We start from the raw sequence: 21634 nt of genomic DNA on the forward strand, positions 1-21634 counted from the left end.
GTTAACTTTCCTCGGGATGATTTTGGCCATCATTTTCTCTTGCTGTCTCTGTTTGCAATGTGGCCCGCTATCTGTGGTCTTTGTGCCACCTTGTGTGTCCCAAAGCCTATGTCACAGCAAACAGAAAATATTAAGATGATGTTGCAGCAACAGCTTAATGACCTTATGACCATCGACATTGACTCAGATTAGCGTGAGTCCTCTGTGTTTTTGCCTGAATAATGGCAAAAGGAGGGTCTGAGGTTCCGTGATTTTCAACTTCGCTTCGTAGTCAGCCGCCATTATGTGACAGCCGCCATTTTGTGTTGCCCTCACTCAGGCGACACGGCGAACATAGTGTTTTTGCCTTTTCAGCTGCTTGCCTCTCCTGTTAAAGAATAACCCTTTGTCCTTGTCTAAGAAACCGATGTCAGGAACTGGCCGAGTTAGTTAATCCATGTCTAGACTGATTGATCCTTGTCTTAGTTGGCTGTGCGGGTCTCACCATTCTTCCTTTATCTTATCCTGTTTAACAGGCCTTCACTATTCTCTCTGTGTATTCTCTTGTTACACAACTGTCGTTTGAGGCTCGCAAATAGGCCCTGCCACCTGCAAATTGAATTACATGCACTAGCATTGATTAACTTGAGGGGAGGGAAGTACACGGGGCCTGAAAGAAGGGCGTATACAAGATACCCGATAGCTTGTTTTTGAACTTTTCTCATTTGTCAGTTCTGTATGTTTTGGGAGTGGGTATTGTAAATATGTATGGTATAAAAGTATGTGCGCCACGGAATGAAGTGGCAGTGAGGTAACGGGTTTTTAGGAACCCGTTTGGTGCCAGGGGATAACACCCGAAGACCTCTGAGTTCTCCCTTGTTTCGGACCACAGAAACACTGAGTCTTCTAGCCGCAGTCAGAGATCAAGTTTTATTGGCAGCTACCAAGTAACAGGCGTCCTAGAAGCACGACAAACACGGGTCATGTGTTCTCAGGAGACTGTTCGTTTTTACAGAACCAGCCTTCTCCTTATATACAAAAATAATAGCTGCAAGCAAGAATTCTTGAGTTTATGATATGGCTATACACATATTTCTACAATAATACAAAAGAGCGAAGTCATGTAGGCAAGCCCGTATTTTAGATGTCCAATTCGTGATAGATTACCCAGCCAAGCCCGGAACTCCCATCAGATATCGGTGAAGCCCCAATAAAAGAAGGCACCTCCTAGTCAAAAAACTGGCCAGAAACAGGGAACGCGGACAGGCGTGTGTGTAGAAAACATGATCTGGATGTAGTGAATGGTTTGGGGCATGTTATGCATTGATGCTATCGTATTAGGCCACTGGGCGAGGAGCTGCCCAAACAGGTTTGGCTGGAGGCAAGGGAGTCAGTTGGGACAGGTCAGGGGGGAGTCAGGGAAGGTGGACGTGTCCTTTTAGATCAAGCTCGACCTTTAATTGACTTATCATGAGGGCAAGACACAAGATGGATACCGTTTACAAAATGGAGTCTGAGGGGTCGGGACGGAAACTACGATTCAGGGGTGTTAGCATGCCTTGATCATGACGCAAATGCATAGAAATGATGTCCTAATCATTATCGGTTCGTCGACACCAAATTCGTCATGGTACGTTGATGTTTCGGGACACGGGTATCGGACCTCGATACCGGGACAACAGTAGGGTCCAGAATTTCAGAACCACAGACCCTCCTTTTGCCCTCATATAAGGCAATAATTCATGTTAATCCGAGTCTAAATCTGTATGAAGGAATTCGTGGAGATGCTGCTGTAGCATCATTCTGTTGCTCAGTTCGTCCCTTGACACAGGCTTCCGTACACATGAGGTAGCACAGAGGCCACATAGTGCAGGAGCGCACTGTACACACAGGCAGAACATAAACAGAAGTGCTAAGATCATCCCAATGAAGATCAGTGTTTTCCATCCCCAGGTAGCGATCAGTTCCCAGAACCACCCTAGTAGGGACCAGTCCCCTTTTTCTACGTGAAGGGAACCAGATATCTCGTGTAGCTTAGAGTTGGCCTGGTACACTGTCGGTGCGTTATCAGGGATGAAAATGCAACAACTGGATTGGATCACTCTACACACACCACCACGATCGGCGAGTATGATATCTAGGGCAACTCGGTTCTGAAGGGTCATAAGTCGATCCGACTGAAGTTCGGTCGTCAAATTTCCAAGGGCTCCGGCCGTTGTAATCACGGCGGATTCAACTATCCTCGATAACTGGCGAATATTCCTGCTGTTCACCATAGGCCCCCAAAATGGCAGAAAACCCTTTGCGAAGTCAGCGAATTCCTGACCCGCGGTGTCGTCTTTACTCATGACACCTCTAGCTGTCCTTGTCCGATGGTAATCTGCTCTGGCCGTGTAGGTGGGAGGCAGCAGAAATGAGATAAAACATGTACCCGAGAAGTCAGGGGGCAACCAGGTGTAGGCTTGGTCATGGCAGACGAAATACGTGCCTTTGGCTGCTAAGAATATAGGGGAAGTTCGGGAAGCGAACACATATGTTTCCGTGCATATACTCTTTCCTAATTGTGCTTTGGGATCCCTACCGATACCTTGTAAACATAAGTGACCTCGGTTGGGTACTATCCAAACTGGGCGGGATTTCTTTGCTGTCTGGCTCTTACTCAGGTAAACCCCATATTTAGTTACGTTCCAACGAGTGTACGGAGTGAGTTCATCTTTGGGAATCGTAAGATAGGTGTCGAACTCTCTACTCATATTTCTTATCCCTGCTACTAGTGCCTTGTTACTGGAATCACTCTCAGTAGAACGGGTCGGGTACGGTTCTAGGGCGAATAGGAACATGGTCTTGAAAGCCCACAGAGAACCATAATAACTGAAAGGCAGGATGAAGTATGGGATACCCTTATCAGTCGTGTGCGGCATGAGTCCGCATACCCAACAGTTCGATGTGTTCATTATGGACTGGTGTTGGTGTAGAAGTTGAATGAATGAGTTATTTACAAATTCGAGTCTTCTGGCAGACTCGTGTTCAGGTAGAGGGTGAAAGGAGTGTGTGGAGAGAGTGAGAGGAGGAGTTGGCCGGGTGTCATTTGAGAACAAGGAAACTTGAAAGACGAATAGGGTATAACCAGTCAAGAACATTGCTATGCTACACAACATAAAAATACATATTATCAAAAAACTTCTTTTGGCCAGTATCGGGCATAATTGTCTTTCAAAGTCCGTGAGTCTGGCAGGTCTCTTTACCCTAGGAAACTCCATCCTCTAGTTGCTGCCCGCGGTGGTAGGTTGGTTCTGCCAGGGAGTGCGCTCTGTTCAGTCCGGGGTAACTCCCTTGGACCAACCAGAACCGTTGACCTAAACGTCCCCAGTTGCACTCCCCAGACTTCAACCGCGACCCTAGCAGCAGAACCGGATGGCGGTTCGAAAATCAAAAATGAGCAAGTTTCCTGAGAGTGAGAGAGCTGAAAAAAATCAAAAATAGTTCTTGGGGGAAGGGAAATCACATTAGTTTGCTTTTTATTAGTCTCTTTGTCTTGACCTTAGATTATATTGTTGTTTCCCAGGTACGGTGTGGTCTTCAAACAATGTCTTAGGTTCTGAAGTGTCCAACTGCATTGACGGTGGCACAAGTCCTTGTAAAATATGATCACTCTCCTTTTCGGTACCAGTTTCTTTTAAACGTGCATCGCTGAAAGGGATGAAGCGAGGTATGGATTCTGTCTCGGAGTCTGCAATTCCTTCGTTGACCCACCGGTCGTATGGAAGGGGCAGAGGGACCCGTTTACAATGGGTCCCGTGCACCCAGTTCTTTTTGCCTTCCACCCGAACAGCTGATCTCGTGGAAAGAAGTACCAGGTACGGTCCGGTCCACCTCGGCTGTCCGTTGTTTGTGCGCTGGAAATTCCGCACCAAGACCCACGTTCCGGGTTTGATGGAGTGACCTGGATCGTCAGAGGCTGGCGGAGAGGAACTGTGAACCTGTTGGTGTAAAACACGCAATTTAGTTGTTAATTCGCACAAATAGTCAAGCAGTACGGGGTGCTCTATTTCGCTGAGTTTCTTTGGCCTTGGCACGCCCCAGACGTTGGCTGGGCGGCCAAACACTATCTCATGAGGACTAAGTCCTAACCTGGAGTGGACGGTCATTCTGGTTGACAAGAGTGCTAGGGGCAAGGCGTCAGGCCATTTAAGACCTGTACAGGCTTGGATCTTGGCTAATTTGAGCTTTAAAGTGCCATTGTAGCACTCTACTAATCCAGCTGATTGGGGTTGATTCGCATAGTGAAACTTTTGTTGTATGCCTAAACACTCACACACTCTCTTCATCAAGCGTCCTACGAATTCACTTCCATTATCACTCCAGACGATTCTAGGCATACCGAATCTCGGGAAGAACTCTTTGACAAGGGCTTTGGCAGTTGACAAGGCAGTATTGTCCTTAAGGGGGTACGCTTCCACCCACCTGGAGAAAGCGCAAACAACAACGAGCACATACTTCAGATTGTTGCATGTCTCCATGTGAATGAAATCGAGCTGCAAAACCTCGAACGGATACGTTGGAGGCGCAAAATGACCAGCTGGAGTTGGGGTTCCCCTACCGGGATTGTACTTCAAACACACCATACAGTTTCTGACCACATTCTCTGCATATTTCGGGATATTACCATTTTGCCATACTGGGGCCAATACTTTACAGATTCCTCTCGAACTAATGTGCGCAACTCCATGAGCCATGGTTACTACTGCAAGTACATATGCGTTAGGTAATAGCAATCGCTGGTGTTCTGACAGTTCGACCCAACAACCATTCGCGTCTAGTCTACCTTTACTTTCTCTCCATTCATTCACCTCTTTCTCAGTTGCCTCGGCTTGTATAGATTTCACGCTTTCAATGGTGTCCTCACACATTCCTACATCCGTAATCCATCTTGCGGGACCTACAACATACATCCGACTCATCGTGTTCCTTGCAGTCTCTTTCGCAACCTCGTCTGCAAATGCATTCCCACGGCCAACATCATCTTGAATCTTTTTGTGTGCACATCAATTCACAATGGCAACTTGTAGTGGCAAGGTCAGTGACTCGAGGAGCTCATTAACTAACTGACCATGTTGTATCTTTGCACCATGTGACGTCAGGAATCCATGTTCACGCCACAATCTCCCAAAACTGTGAGCCACACCAAAGGCGTATTGGCTGTCAGTGTACACATTCACTCGCTTTCCTTTCGCTAACACACATGCTCTGGTAAGCGCAATTAGCTCTGCAGCTTGTGCAGAATTATGGGAAATGCGCGCGGTCTCTATAATGGTGTGTAATGTCGTTACGGCATATGCTGCAGTCGTATCACCATTCCGCAGCTTGAAACATGAACCATCAACCCATAAAGTATCGTTGCATTCAGGAAGGGGAGTGTCCTGTAAGTCTACTCTCCCTTTTGTCTCTTCTTCTGTCCTAAAACAGCAGTCATGGTTATCAATCTTGTCTGTTTCTGTCGGAATGGGTAATAACGTTGCGGGGTACAGTGTATCACACCTCTTTATGTGGATGTGACTTGCTAGCAGTGTAAGTTCGTAACTGGATAGTCGAGCGCTAGTAAGATGTTGTGTCTTCGTCCTGTTTAGTAAAATGTCTACTGCATGCGGGACCATAACGATCAGAGTATTATTCATGACTAATCCAGCAGACTGTCGAATGCAGACAGCTGCTGCGGCGGTAGCCCTCAGACAACTTGGTAGGGCTTTAGCCACAGGGTCTAGAGTTGCCGAAAAATACGCGCATGGGCGCTGTTTGTCCCCAAAATGTTGTGTTAAAACTGATAATGCACAACCTTCCTTCTCATGGACATATAATGTAAAAGGCTTACTGTAGTTGGGGTTTCCCAACACAGGAGCCGAACATAATGCATCACGCAACTTGTGGAAACTCGTTTGGCAGTCTTCAGACCAGGGCATAGGATTTGGCGTGTCTTTGCAGAGTAGTGCCAGCAAGGGTTTAGCTAGTAGTGAGAAATTCGGTATCCATTGTCTACAGTACGATGTAATGCCCAAGAAGGCCCGAACATCTCTCTGTGTCCTTGGGGCACTCAGTTCTGCAATTGCCTGTATTCTTTCTGGTGTCAGTCTCCTTCCCTCCTTCGACAAGATGTGATCTATGTAGGTAACTTCTTGTCGGCAAAATTGTAGTTTGGAGAGAGAGACTTTGTGCTTCATGTCACATAAGTTACGTAATAATGATAACGTAGCTTTCTTGCAAATCTCTTCAGTGTCTGCAGCGATCAGCAGATCGTCTACGTACTGAATTAGAGTTGAGCCATTCGGTAGAATAATCGTGTCTAGTTGTGTTTTCAGGGCCTGACTGAATATTGAAGGGCTTTCGCAATAGCCTTGAGGAGCGCACTTGAAGCGGAAGCTTCGTCCTCCTAAATTGAATCCAAAAATATCTCTACTCTCCTCAGCAATCGGGATGCTGAAGAAAGCGTTCTTCAGGTCAATCACCGAGAACCAAGCTGCTGAAGCTGGAACCATCGTCAATAAAGCAGTAATGTCGGGGACAACTGGAAACTGTGGGATAACTATCTTGTTCACTTCTCTGAGGTCGATGACGAACCTATACACAGGCGGTTGTAAAGGATCAGTACGCTTTAAGACGGGCAGAACTGGACTGTTACAAACATTTCCTGTTGTTTCTTCGATGACGTCTTTATCAATCAAGTCATAAACAATCGTCAATAACGCCTTTTCACATTCGCTAGATATTTTGTATTGGGGAATACGTGGCAACCTAACGTTGGCTTTCAATGTTATGACATACGGTGCTATCTCCAAACGACCTACATCATTAGAGCCATTAGCCCAAAGTATATCAGGAAGTGATAACAATTCAGTCGGAATATTGTCCTTTGACAAATACATTGGAGAAATGACTTTCTTACCTAAAGTAAGTTGTACTCCCAAGGGGGAACAGTACAAAGTCGCATATAACCTTTTTAGCAAATCCAAACCTAACAAATTTTCACCGCAACCTGTTGTAAGAATGAGGGGTGCTTCTAATTCGCATGGGCCAATAGAAAGAGATATAGGACTAGAGATCGGGTTTCTAACAGGGGCGCCAGAGAAACCTACTGAAACATTCATTTCGCCAGACAAAGGTGCGCCAGGAAGTTTCGAGTGCATGATAGAACTTTTTGTAGCACCAGTATCCAGCAGAAATGGCTCTGACACTCCTGAGGTAATTACCTTGACAAAAGGTCCATTCTGATCTACTGGAACTGAAACAACTCCCTCTCTTTGTCCATGGCTGTCCTAGCAATCGTTACCCTCATTTTCGTGTTCGGTGTAATAGTCGTCAGCATAGTACTGAGCTGACCTAGACGATTCATTATTCTGTTGGTCAAAGCTGTTCATCGAATTCTGAGGCGGAAAAGAAGTTGTATTCTGGGTGAAATTTCCACAGCCCCTACCTCTAGGGGCATGTTGAACACCTCTTCCCCTTCCACCTGAAGCACCGCTCAAACGCCGCGCAAGAGCCGGACAATTACCTTTAAAGTGACCCTCTTCTTTGCAATACGCACATTGATTCGGGCCATAAGCAATACGCTGATGGGAAAACTCGTTTCCTTGCGCGTTTCTCGAATACTGCTGTTGTGGTTGATAATTGGGCTGACTAGCCGTACGAGGCGGATAGGCTTGCTGGAGAAGAACTTTAGTTTTTTAATCTTTTGTCTTTTTGTCGACTTTATCTAGCTCGTCTTTGCGCCTATTTTCATAGTACTGGGCTGTAGCTAAAATTTGCGCTGACGTAGAGACAGCCCAAGCACTCTCTGAATCTTTCAGTTTATTTCACAGTTCAGGGATTAAATTATGTACAAATTTGTCTACAAACAGTCTTTGACCACCCTCGGTAGCCATATCCTGACCACTATGATCGGTGAAAGTCTCCTCAAATCTTGTGAAAAAGTCAGACACATTCTCATCTTTCTTCTGCTTGCACGCAGTTAGCTTGTCCCAGTTTACGCGTACTTCAGGCATTATTGTTTTCATGTACGCGATAATCCTACCGGGAAGTTCAGCTATTAACGGCTCAGATTTAAAACCACCTATTTGTCTAGCATCTAGTAATGTTCGCCCATGAGTCACCTAGTTCTTGGTCATGGTTCGTATGACGGATTTTGCTCCACAAAGGATGTGTAACAACGTTCCCAAACAACATGTCTATATCCGCTAAATTCATTATACATGAGCTTGCAGTTTGCGATAACTCCTTATAATACCCAGTCGGGTTCTTACGAGGATCAGGCAGTGTCTGCTTGAGTGCTAAGACTTCGGATCTTTTCCAGGGGACATGTACCCATACACGCTGGAAATGAGGCAGAATTGGTGGATTCGCATTCGCATCACCTTCCCTCCAAACCGGAGGAACCTCTCTCATGGGGTACTGTCTCGCTCTTTTCCTACCTCATACGTCGTCTTGGTACAATGATCTAGAGACGTTTCCCTTACTCCTATAAGAGAACAACAACTCTATCGCTTTCTCAACATCTGCGCCTGTAATCATACCTTCATGGAACTTAAAGCGTGTACGCCATAGTTCGTTCATTGTGTATTTGGGATCATTCGTCTCCAAATCTTCGCCCAGATATACACACATCTCTTTGAATACGTATCTCTGAGTGGGTGCATTCCATTGACGGAAAACTTCCATAACAGACTGAACATCATATCTAACAGTATCCATAATCCATTGGCGTGCTAGTTCATTCAGCACTTTTCTTTCCTCGTAATCAGGCAGTTGACTACGGGACTGTCTATGTTCTGTTTTAGGCGTTGTTTTAGGCGACCCAAAGAAAGGTGAAAATAGACTAGTGACGATACCTGTCACTCTTTGTCTAATAGAAGGAGAACCTTGCGGAGGAGTAAGTGCCTCGGAAAAAACAGGCTGAGGCAAAGAAGAAGTAGAGGCAATAGCAGAGGAAGTTGAAGTAGTAGCAGACGTAGTATCATAGACAATAGCTGGAGCTGTAGGCAAAGTCGTAGAAGTAGATGGAGTATATAGCAAAGATGGCGGCCCTTGAGAAGGCTGCGCCGGAGAAGTAGAAACCAGCTGAAGAGGAGCTGGCGTTCGTGCAAGAGCTGGGTTACGTGCGCCGGGGCGCGGTATAGTAAAATGCTTTGGCGTTGTAGTAGCGTCTAACGCATACGGTGGAGGTGAGCTTAATAAGTGGGACATTAATGGATCTTTCTCGGATCTCTCCTCTTGACCTTGTCCCTTATTTGGTAACATCGGGTAGCATTTATCTACTGCTAGTTTCTTGCTCCTAAGTATTTGTTCGTTTTCCTGCTCTTCCTCGTTATCCCTGTATGCAACAGCAGCTTGCACCATTGACATACCTCTTTTATTCTTTTTTGCTAATTGTACTTCTTTCTGTTTGGCTTCTTTGCGCCATAAGCGGAAAGAGTCAAACATCGCCGGCCGGGCTTTTCTCTTGAATAATTTGACCTCTAGGTTATCTAATATTTCTGAGTCGAAACTACCATATTGGGGCCATTTTAAAACACCATCCTTGCGGGTGTATTTTATCCACACTTCATTATATGTGATAGGACCTACGCCGTGCTTTACATAGAGCTCATATGTTGGAGTTCCAATCGGAGGAACCGGACAGGAATCCTCTAATCGGGAGTCCTTACTATAACCAAGACAAAACAAGTTTTCAAGTCTGCTAAAACCAGGCATCTTTGCTCACTAGTCTAGCTTCAAACTTCAAAGGATTATCTGTTACGATATTTCTCGTGAATACACAAGTCCTTCAGCTTTGGGGCTTGCAAGTACCAAATCAAAGCGTGTCTCAAGGATACCAAAAACTAAGGACAAACTAAGGACTGGGAGACGCTCCACTTATACTTAACTGAAGTATTTGAAGATCGGTGACGTCGCTAGAAGACTCGTCTATCGTTTCGCTCTACCAAGGATCACTGGGTCCAAAACAAGGCGATAGTCAGGGCAGCAGTCCTTCGTAGCCGTCGGGACGCGGGGAACCTCGCAGCAAAGACCTTCGGAACCACGTCGACATACAGGGGTCGCTGAAGTGGCTGGCCGTCCTCTGGAATTTTCACACGAAGCTCCTCACGAACATCTGGCTTGGACCGTCGCCGCTTGATACCGCCCCGAGTTGGGCGCCAACTGAGGTAACGGGTTTTTAGGAACCCGTTTGGTGCCAGGGGATAACACCCGAAGACCTCGGAGTTCTCCCTTGTTTCGGACCACAGAAACACTGAGTCTTCTAGCCGCAGTCAGAGATCAAGTTTTATTGGCAGCTACCAAGTAACAGGCGTCCTAGAAGCACGACAAACACGGGTCATGTGTTCTCAGGAGACTGTTCATTTTTACAGAACCAGCCTTCTCCTTATATACAAAAATAATAGCTGCAAGCAAGAATTCTTGAGTTTATGATATGGCTATACACATATTTCTACAATAATACAAAAGAGCGAAGTCATGTAGGCAAGCCCGTATTTTAGATGTTCAATTCGTGATAGATTACCCAGCCAAGCCCGGAACTCCCATCAGATATCGGTGAAGCCCCAATAAAAGAAGGCACCTCCTAGTCATAAAACTGGCCATAAACAGGGAACGCGGACAGGCGTGTGTGTAGAAAACATGATCTGGATGTAGTGAATGGTTTGGGGCATGTTATGCATTGATGCTATCGTATTAGGCCACTGGGCGAGGAGCTGCCCAAACAGGTTTGGCTGGAGGCAAGGGAGTCAGTTGGGACAGGTCAGGGGGGAGTCAGGGAAGGTGGACGTGTCCTTTTAGATCAAGCTCGACCTTTAATTGACTTATCATGAGGGCAAGACACAAGATGGATACCGTTTACAAAATGGAGTCTGAGGGGTCGGGACGGAAACTACGATTCAGGGGTGTTAGCATGCCTTGATCATGACGCAAATGCATAGAAATGATGTCCTAATCATTATCGGTTCGTCGACACCAAATTCGTCATGGTACGTTGATGTTTCGGGACACGGGTATCGGACCTCGATACCGGGACAACAGTAGGGTCCAGAATTTCAGAACCACAGCAGTCTCCTGAGAATTTACCATTGGTGTACTTCTAGGACCACTGTGCTTAGCTGCAGCTAATAAACCTGATTTTCTACGCCGAACAGAGGGTCTCGTGTATCTGTCTGATAAGGCAGGTGAACCCGGAGATATCAGGCGTGCCCTGCACCGCTAGGCCCCGGTTCTCTAAAAAGGGAAACACTACCGTACTCTATCTTGGGGATAACTAGAGCTTGAACTGCAGTCTTGAAGTCGTTTTTTGGTATGAAGGGTTTAAGCTTCCTTGGATATTAATCTGGAGATTTGCTCCCTTTGTTGCGATGCCAATATGTTTATGCATGTTGAGGTCGCGATCAAGGGTTATACCTAGAGGTTTTGCTGAGTCAATGATAGTTGGTTGAACGGTGAATGCCGTGAGGTGTATGAACCACTCCTGGAGGAGGGGTATTTTGGAGGGTGGAGCTATAAGTAGGAATTCAGTTTTGAGTGCGTTAAGTTTTAGATAGTTCTTTGCTAGCCATGATTGGGTGTTCAGCAACGTCTTGTTGAGTAATTTAATATCTTCAGGAGTATTAATCTTCAGGTAGAGTTGTGTATCATCTGCATACATGTGAAATTGGACATTGGATGATTGCAACAAGGCAGTAAGAGGTTCCATAAACAGATTGAAAAGAGTCGGGGATAGTGCGGACCCTTGTGGGACTCCAAGAGTTACTGGTACAGGATTGGACAATGAGTTATTGACCTTGAATTTTTGAGAACGGTTATGAAGAAAGGAGGAAAACCAATTGAGCACTGAGCCTGATAGGCCCATTCTGAGATTCAGCAGGTCGATGAGGTTCTTGTGTTTGACCGTATCAAAGGCCAAAGAGAGGTCTAATAAAATGAGTAGGCATGGTCCATTTTGGTCAAGTATTTGTAATGCGTCGTCGATAATGTGAGTCATGGCTGATTCGGTGCTATGCCCTGCTCTAAAGCCAGATTGGTGACTGTCAAGGAGGTCGAAGTGGTCAATGTGTTTTGTCAGTTGTTGGAGAACGCATTTTTCCAACAGTTTGGCTAGGGTAGGGCTATTCGAAATAAGGCGATAGTTGTTAAGGTCCATCGGGTCAGCTGTGTTTTTTTTTTAGGATGGGTGTCACTTGACCCATTTTTAGGACGTCAGGGATGCAGCCTTGATGCAGAGAGCTGTTGATGATCCTAGTCCAGAGCGGAAGGATCAGAGGTGTTAGATCTTTAACTGCGTTAGCAGGGAGAGGATCGTGGCATGATTGGCCGGCTTGAGGGTTCTAAGAATCCTGCCTACTGCTTCTTCAGTGTATGTGTCGAAGGAGGACCAGGTTGCCTCGTCTTTTAGTTTCAGTTTAGGGGATATTTGTGGAGTTGGGGTTGGAACAGACGGAGGGATAGAGGTGTGATGGCAAGACTGTAAGCTTGAAAGGTCATTGAGGAGATCACTCTTGATGTTTGCAGTTTTTAGATTAAAGAAAGCAGAGAATTTGTCACATGTAGGTTGGGTATGCGAGGTATTTTGCAATTGTTTCGGTTTCTCCTTAGATTGTGAGTTGATTAATTCAAAGAGCTTTCGGGGACGATTTCTGGCTTGGTCTAGTTGTGAGAGAAAAATTTGGCTGTAGTGCGTTTGATCTTTCTGTAATAATCCTTTCTCTTACTCCTTAGAATTTTAAGGTGCTTGGAAGATGGGACTGCTCTCCAAATGCGTTCCGAAGCTCTAAGAGCCCGTCTATCATCGTTCAGCAGGTCATTGAACCATGGTTTGGAGTTTTTTGACGGAATTCTCTTGAGTTGCAGAGGAGCAGCTTCCTTGATAACCAAGGTAATGGTTGGTGAGGTCCTTTATGGAGGAGAGGTTATCCGGAGGCTGGAGTAATTTTTGGGAGTGGATGGGCAGCGTGTTGTGCTTGAGTTTTTTTAAGTCTCTTTTCCATATCTTTGGTTTAGTGATTTGGGCTGCATTAAGTTTCACTGTTTCCCTGATGAAGAAAGTAATGATGTGGTGGTCAGACCAATCACAGGGCAGGATTGAATCCAGCTGAATGGAATGGTTTTTGGAAATTATTAAGTCCAGTATTGCACCTTTTTTGTGCGTGGGGCTGTTGCAGATTTGGGAGAGGTCAAGCGCGCCGATGAAATTTCTGAGACTGTTGACCATTGAGTCATTGCTGTCATTCCAGTGGAGATTGAAGTCGCCTAGGAATATTTGAGTATTTTGACGTCCGACGGTCGTTGTGACCATGCCCATGAAGTGTTCAGTGAAGTTAAGGTTATCACGGGGTGGATGATATATGATGTGTAGGGAGCAAATTGGCGTTCCCTTACTGTTGATGTCGATGCACATGTATTCACAGGAGGAGAATGTGGGGGATATGGCTCTATTTACTGAGATGGTGCTCCTATGTATGCATGAGCTGCGCTAGTAGCACATTGAGATACCAAGATGGAGGTGGACGACGGACAGGAGGAATCATTCGAAATAGCCCTTTAAAAAATTGTTGTATTATCCTTGACGAATAGAGAGAATTGGAACCATCTTGTCGGAGCCTTGAGATGGCCGCCAAAAAGACCTTTAAGGTTGAATGGGAAAGGCCTGATCTTGCTAAATATAAGCAAAAAGGTAAAAGTCTGTATGTCTTTATCGTGGCAGGCGCTCAAGCGTTAGCCAAAACCTGCTTGCAACCCGTAGGGATATTTAGATGAGCGAATTCAAGGTGCTCAGGCGCCAGGCAGCTAATTTCAGAGATGCAGGGTCTGGGTGGCAAATCTGAACGTTCTGAATCGACAGGAGGTTAGGTATTGGTCGAAACTGAATGGGAACGCATTCTGATAGGAGGATAAGTTCGGTGAACCAGAACTGGCAAGGCCACCTGGGAGCAATGAGAATTATGCGACAAGGTTCTCTCTTCATCTTCCGGGGAACTCTGAGAACCAAAGGTATCGGAGGAAAAGCGTAAGCACATATTTGAGACCAGTTCATCGAAAACACGTTCCCCTGAGATTCCTTGTGAAAAAGCCAGCTTGCAAAGAATAGGCATTTGCTGTTCTGATTGGTCGCAAAGAGGTCTAGACCCACTCTTGGAAAACTCGATCCACCGTCGGCTGATGCAGTTCCCATTCGTGAGTGGAAACAGAGAACCTGCTGAGGGAATCCGCCAGAACATTGGAAACTCCTGGCATGTGAACTGCAGAAAGATTCCACCTTGCTTGTTCAAGTAATGCATACTTGTAGTATTGTCTGTCCGAATCAGTACTGTGGCTCCTAGAATGACGGTAGTTCCAGCAGGTTGATATGCCACTTCCGTTGTTGAGGGTTCCATTTTCCGCTGACTGTTAGCCCTTGAAGATGTGCTCCCCAACCCTCGAGGGACGCATCTGTGGTGATTGTAAAATTTGGCATTTCTTGAAGGAATGCACATCCCTTCTCTACATTCTTCTTCTGAGTCCACCAGAGTAAGGCTTCTCGCATCCGAGGAGTGGCCTGAAGGAGATCGCCGAACGATCCTGAGATCTGTAACCATTCTTGGTTGAGCTCTTCTTGTAGGGGCCTCATCCTGAGAGGGCAGTGGGGTATTAAGGGGATGCAAGAATAGATCATTCCTACAAAGGACTTGAACTGTCGGACTGAAACAGGCTTTCTTGATCTTAACTTGTGAGCCAGCTTGCGGGTTGTTTGCTGCCTTTCGTTGGGGACAAAAGCCTGGACCAGCTGCATGTCCAACGTTGCCCCTAAAAAAGTTTGTCTTTGTGAAGGAACAAGATGAGATTTGTCGAGGTTGATAGAGAGGCCCAGCGACTGAACATGGGTGTCTGTGTTTGAGAAAGAACTCTCCTTGATAAGGCAGTCGTCCAAAATAAGGAAATATTTGAATCCCCTCCAGACGGGGGTGCGCCGCTACTGGAGCTAGAACCTTCGTAAACACCCTGGGAGCCGATCTTAGTCCGAAGGGAAGGACCTTGAACTGGAAGTCCTGCCAGCCACTCTGAACCACAAGAATTTTCTGTGCCTGGGGAGAATCGGAACATGGAAGTACGCATCTTGAAGGTCAGGGTGGCCATGTGATCCCCTTCAGACAGAAGTTGTAGAATTTCTTGAAGCGTTTTTAGGAAAAATCTTGAGTAGAATCCGGTTCCTCTCTGCAATTGAGGGACTTTTTTTCGATCGCTCCTCTTTGTATCATCAAATTTATCTGGGAAAATATCCAGCTCATCTCAAGGAGATGAGCTGGAGGTGGGCCTCTTGGGGGAAAATTTGGAGGAACATTTTCGAATTCTAGAGCATGGCCTTTGGATACGATGTCTAGAACCCACTTGTCCGATGTCATTAAGGCCCAATTTGAGTAAAATTGTGAGATTCTTCCTCCAACCTTTACACGGGACTGCGGTAGAAGCGGTGGCAGCTCTCATGGCTTCTTATTTGAATCTCTTCCGCGGTAGGACGGCTTCCTTTTATTTTGCGAATAGGAAGTGTTACGTTGACCATACGACAATTGTCTTTGTGACTGGTATCACTGATTACCCTGATATGACTGGTAGGATTTCTGCTGGCTGTAGTTCCCTCGATTGGAGAACGATCAGCGTCCTTTCGCACCCCGAAAGGGCGGCTTACGAAATTGCAAAGTTCCCGAGAGATCTGGCCGTTTCGGTGTCTTTCTTGATGGTTTGTAGGGCTTCTTCTACGTGTTGGCCGAACAAAGCCTCTCCATCAAATGGCATGTTGATTACCTTTGCCTGTACCTCCTGGCGAAAAGATGTAGCCTTCAACCAGCCTTGCCTACACAGAACAGCAGCACCCGCTAGCTGTCTGAAACCTGTGGATGTGACATCTACGGCCGAATCAATAATCTCCGCCGAGATACGCTCCCCTTCCTGTAAAATCTTCAGAGCTTCAGCCTTTGAAGGTTCTGGTAACATGTCGATAAACGGTGAGATGTCTGACCATATTTGTCGGTCGTACCGACCCAGGACGTGAATTGGCCGCACGGACTGTTGTCGCTGCCATGGTGGAGACTTTTCCCAATTGAGTCCAACCGTCTGCCATCTCTGTCAGGTGGAGTTGTGATCGGCGAAGATGAATTCCTAGCCCGTCTTTGAGCACGATTAAGGAGTCATTCTTTGGGTGCCCTATGAGGCCTGCCGGAGAATTGTCGGGCGCTTTATACTTCTTGTCCAGCCGGGGCAAGACTGGAAGGATAGACGCAGAAGTTGACATCACCTTCAAACCCTCCTTCCATATAAAATCTATAATGGGGATCGTCCGTATTGGCCTCCTTGGCTGACCCTTAAAATCATACAGGAATCTTTGAGTTGCCCTCTCCATGAGGAGGTGGAACCCTCCAATATCCACCGGAGGAGAATCAGCAGGAGCTGGAGATGAAGGAGAAGGGGTTTGAATTTGGTACTCATCCCACTCCGACATAAGAAATCTTTCATCTACTTCACCTTCCTCCCTATCATCATCCGATGAATGTGCTTCTTGGGAATGATGCGATGGAACCGGTGAAGGTGGTCTAGGAGATCGGAATACTGAGGTGGAAGCTTGAGCAACAGGTGTAGGTGGCACAGACTCTGCCGATTCAGATGGCGGGAACCGGCGGTAATAGTCGTCTAGCATATGTTAGAGATTGTTCAGCAAAGCTATAGGCATCTGAGCTGAAGGTATATTTTCCGGAAGTGGGGCCACAGGTTCAGGAGAAGGTTGCTCATCTTGCTCATCCTCCTGATACTTTATGAACAATTCTGAAGGGCTTCTAGCTGTTCAAAATCTGTCATCATCCACAGAGTCCTCTTCACTTTCATCTGAATCCAGTAGTTGTGAAGGAACCTGTAGAGGTACCTTAAGTGGAGAAAGATGCAATGGAGATAGGGGTTCTAGCGTAGAACCACGTCTCTGTAACAATGAAGGTGTCGTCATAGATGGTGTAGATGTTATAGCCGTAGACGTTGACCAGACTTGCAGCTCTGTACAAGATGACAATTTCAGCGTCGATGCGAGAGCACTCTTCCTAGAGGACACAGATGACCCGAGGCAATACTTTCCACCTCAAAAACGGGATTGTCCTGATCTTTAAGCTTCTGTAGCCACAGAAGTAGACAGCCCTCTCTGTCTTTGAGGGTTTTCTGAGGGAAGATCCTGCATATCGTGCAGTCTCTCACCTGGTGATCCGGGTAGAGGCAGTAGATGCATTTCTTGTGGGGCTCCTCAGAGAAAAGCCGGAGCTTACCACAAGATTCACAAGGCCTAAATAAAGATTTCTTTGAAGAAGACATCCTAAGAGTAGAAATTCCTGAACAATTGAGAAGAAACTGAGCAGAGCTCAGGGAGACTCCCTTCACACGACGTGCGGTAGAAAATCTGAGAGCCTGAGCCTCTGGGGAGAACATTCTGGTGGGTCCTGTCACCTGATTGGCTGCAGTTTGGACTATGTATAATGACTGTGATAGTCATAGATGTCGAACTTTTTTCTTGGTAGCTTTGGGATACTTTACTTCCTGGTTTTATGTTTCCAAGGTTTTTGGTTATTATGGGCATATTTATTGCTTTTTTACGTACTGTGGGACTCCCACTCTGACGACGGGGAAAGATTCAGGCATGTGAATCTATGAAAGACACCCCAATACTGGAGAATCCTGCATTCCTCATCCAGGCAAGGCGTCAAAGTGTCATACTTGTATCCATCACCTGGCCTAAGCAGTGGGTTGTGTCCAAGCCATAACAAATTAAGATTTAAGCTGTATCACGGCCATCCTGGATAACTTGGGTCACAGATGCCTGAAGGTCATCCAGAACTGCTGATAAACTTTTCCCATCATGTACCATAGCACATGGGAGTAGCAGCCTAGAAGATAGCTGGCATTTACTGATCACAGAGTAAGGCTTGAGGAGGAAAAGATACGCTGCCAAATATCTCTATTCTCTTAGATTCATTAACAGGTTGAGTGGTGGGAAAGGCATTGGGATTTACCTTACTGGTGAAAGCCTGCACTACAAAGCTCTCTAGTGTGGAATGCGTGAAAAAAGCAGGGTCGTCTGGTGCTGGCACAGAGCACCCCGACTATTGACTGATGGTATTGAACATGGTTTCACCCAAGTGCCCAAGAGGGCATTTGCAAGGGCCTCATTATATGGCAAAAGAGTTTCTGTAGGCGTTTGAGCAAGGGGAGGGGGGAGTAACTCTGTCAGAACATTAGTCGTTACGTCATAGTAGGCAGTTACAAGTCTAGAACTTCTGCCGCCCTCCACATAACAGTGAAGGAGGCGCTTTCTTCTGTGGTAGGGTCAGAAGGAGAAAGCAGGCTAGTATCTGGCAAAGTATAACGGCCCCTGGTATCTTGCAGTTCTTCATACCAGATTTCCTCAACACACTGGGGACAAAATCATCCCCTTCATCAAAACTGTCATTGTCACACTAGGTGCTGAAAATAAAGTGTAAAGTCTGGGCCCTACTACATCGTATAGGCAAAGTATCGTAATCCATACTCCAGTGGAAACAGGGAGATGTCTCAGCTCAGAGTTGGAAAGCACATTGGACTGCAAATCCTCCTCCTGTGTCAAGGACACCAGCATTGGTGAAAAGTGAACTGGCAAAGTGGGTAGCACCGGAACTGATGTCGGCACCAAAGCCAGTGCTGGACCCAAAGAAGGTTTGAGGGGCACAGATGGAGTCGAAGTTGTTGTAGGACATTCCTAGTACTGATGTTGATTAGAAGGATCAATAAGGATAGGATAGCTCATTCCAGCCAATAAAGCCTGAAGATCAGCGATTAAGATTAGGGATGCCCTTTCCTAGACTCACAACTATCACTCACAAATGCTGAAAATCTCAATACATTACTGTAGTAAATAAAATCAGCAAGTCCAGGGGATTCCTGAGATAAGTAGGCTGACCTGAGGAACTTGAGCCTCCAAATGAAGGAATCCTGCTGTGTGGGTGCCAGATACAGTGCGGACTGTCTACCAAACAAGGTCTAAAATCAGACTCATCTCCACAGGAAAAGGTAATGGCAACAGATTATTCAGATTTCTCCTGAACTGCACCATGTTGTTCCACATGCAGCAAGTGGAAATGGCTAAATGCAAGATTATTAAGGAGTACAGCACAAACACATAAATATGCATTTGTAAAGAGAAAAGATTAATTCAAGCTTACCCCAAGAGAGCATAAAAGGTATCACATGTGTTTCTCAAGAAACAAAGTGCTCTAGAAGCAAGTGGCAGTACTGAAGGATTCACACTCACCATGGGCACGCAGCTGGTTTCTTCTTGCTGGGACTGGGGGAGACTGACTTCGAGATTTCGGATGTTCCTATGTGTGCAAGGAGTACATTATTACCAAATAGTTACAAGAAAATATGCAAGTTAACAAAATACATGCACAACTTGTATAGAAAATCTGAATCCTGATGCTATTCCATTTGTCAATGTGTTGTCCAGATCACAGTTATCGCAAATAGAAAAAAAATACGTGATGTATGGATATATTTAAATTAGTTGTAACCAAGCGTACCGAAAGCAAATTAGTGTGACTAGTGAGCAGAATCCTACACTTGAGATCTTATTGATGGCTAGCATCCCACCAGAGAACAGGGAGGATGGCAAGATTGGTGGGATATCTGCGGCTAGATAGTCTTTCAGAAAGAACATTATAGAGGGTAAGTAACTTCTGATAGAAAGACTTGTAGCCAGAGGTGGGCTGTAGGAAATTTCCCCCTTTTGACATGGTCAACCGCACTTTTTGCCCTAGTACTGATGCTTCGACTTAACCACTTGGATGCTAAGGTGTTTTATGGCTTTGAATGTAATTTCCATTGAAGTCAATGGAAACTCCATGACGAGCTGGGCTCGTCATGAGCGTCGAAGGGGTTAAAGTGCGCTGGGTCCCTGCTAACACGGGACCCCGTGGCTAGTGCTCTTTCCCTTACAACAGGTAAATGTCTAATTGTAACTCAATTGGCAAGGACTTTAGCGCCCCTGTAAGTTCTTAGTAAATGGTACCTCTGGTACCCAGGGCATGGATACTAAAGAGGGTCCCCTATGGGCTGCAGCACGTATTGTGCCACCCAGAGGGACCCACACAAAAACTGCATGCAGGCTGACACTGCAGGATGCGTGAAATGGTGCAAACCATTTTGAAAGCACGGCATGGCACACTGCATATACCATATGTAAGTCACCCCTAGAGCAGGCGGTAGAGCCCTTAGGCAGGGTGTTTTATATTAAATGTGAGGACATATCTGCATGAGGAGATATGCTCCTGTGATGTCTGGTTCTGTGGGCACAAATTTGGAAGTGATCAGGAAGCCATCTTAAGCATATGTACTAGGCACTGGTCATTACAAGTTACCTTACCACTTAATGGCTTCACTGAAAATAAGGGAGTTTTGGGATCAAATACCTCGTCTTAATAAATCCACACTGATGCCTGTGTTGAATTTATTATGACATGCATCTAGAGGGAACTTTAGAGGTACCCCCTGAAACCTGCCAGGCTTTTAGTGTGCTGGCTGACTGGACTCTTCCAGCCTGCCACCACAGTGGAGTTTATGACTGTCCCTGTTTGGGATAGCCAATGCTCTCAGAGGTCAGGAACAATGCCTGCTCCAGTCGGAAGGTGATCATACCTCCTCCAGCTGGATGGTTAGTGAATGACCAAAGGGAATATCAGAGAGCACTCTGAGATGATTAAGACATTTCAAACAGAGATCAGCCTCCTCTGGACTCCACCCAGAGGCTTTACTCAAGAGCCAAGAATGTTGAGGGGAGATTCCGGAGATATAACATATGACTGGTGAGCTTCCCTGAAAAAGTTGAGGGATCCAATATGGAATGTTTTGTAGAAACTTTTGTCCTAGATGTGGTAAAATGGGACGGACACTTTGTGACTGAACGTGTCCACAGAATGTCGGGTCTCCGTCTAAAAACCTCAAGAACCAGACCATAATGGTATTCCCAAAAAGTCCAATCAAAGAGACGATCTTTTGATAGAGCAAATGCAGAACTGCAAAAAAGAAAAAATATGCCATGATGTTTTGCTCAAAATTACGGGTGATTATTGAGGGTAAGTTGTGGTTCTTTGTGTCACCGAGGCCAGAGAGTAGCTCGAGGGCTGGAGACCAGTGGTTCACAGGAAACTTTAGAATATAAAGTGCACCTCTGGTGCTGATCTGGCAGGAGAGGCAGACCACACAACAATTGAAACATTAAATACACCAACCGGTTGGCTCAAGCAATGGGGGTGGTTAGTTCAACACTTGCAGTGTGAGGCAATGGTGAGAAGGGGGAGTTCTGGGGTGGGGCAACGAGGGACAGCTACTAGTGTCATACACTCAGATTCAGGCAGAGACACAGGTGAATACAGACAACTTAGTGATGAACAGATATGGTATCAGAGTGAACACGGGTTAGGGCGGTAAAACAGATGGTCTCATGTCCTGGAATGGGAACAGCCTAAATAGGAAATTGAAAAAGTGGGTGGTGGCGAAATACCTGGCGAGATAAAACCCAGATCTCATACTCTTGCACCTGGTGGTAAAAAACCATGAGCTCCTGGATAGAGGAAAATGCAAGGTTCTG

At 45.9% G+C, this 21634-nt stretch overlaps 1 protein-coding gene across 7 annotated transcripts in view; it reads right to left on the minus strand.

Annotated features, from left to right (window-relative positions):
- Nucleotides 1-21634, minus strand: part of CSPP1 (centrosome and spindle pole associated protein 1) — a 1229219-nt gene that overhangs the window by 234666 nt on the left and 972919 nt on the right. For all 7 annotated transcript variants that reach the window (XM_078687197.1, XM_078687198.1, XM_078687199.1 and 4 more), the window contains one exon: nucleotides 19301-19367. In XM_078687197.1, the coding sequence (XP_078543323.1) occupies nucleotides 19301-19367 (67 nt within the window). The remainder of the gene's footprint in view (nucleotides 1-19300; nucleotides 19368-21634) is intronic.

The sequence above is a fragment of the Lissotriton helveticus genome, chromosome 4_1, assembly GCF_964261635.1.
Source record: "Lissotriton helveticus chromosome 4_1, aLisHel1.1, whole genome shotgun sequence".
NCBI classification, from domain to species: domain Eukaryota; kingdom Metazoa; phylum Chordata; class Amphibia; order Caudata; family Salamandridae; genus Lissotriton; species Lissotriton helveticus.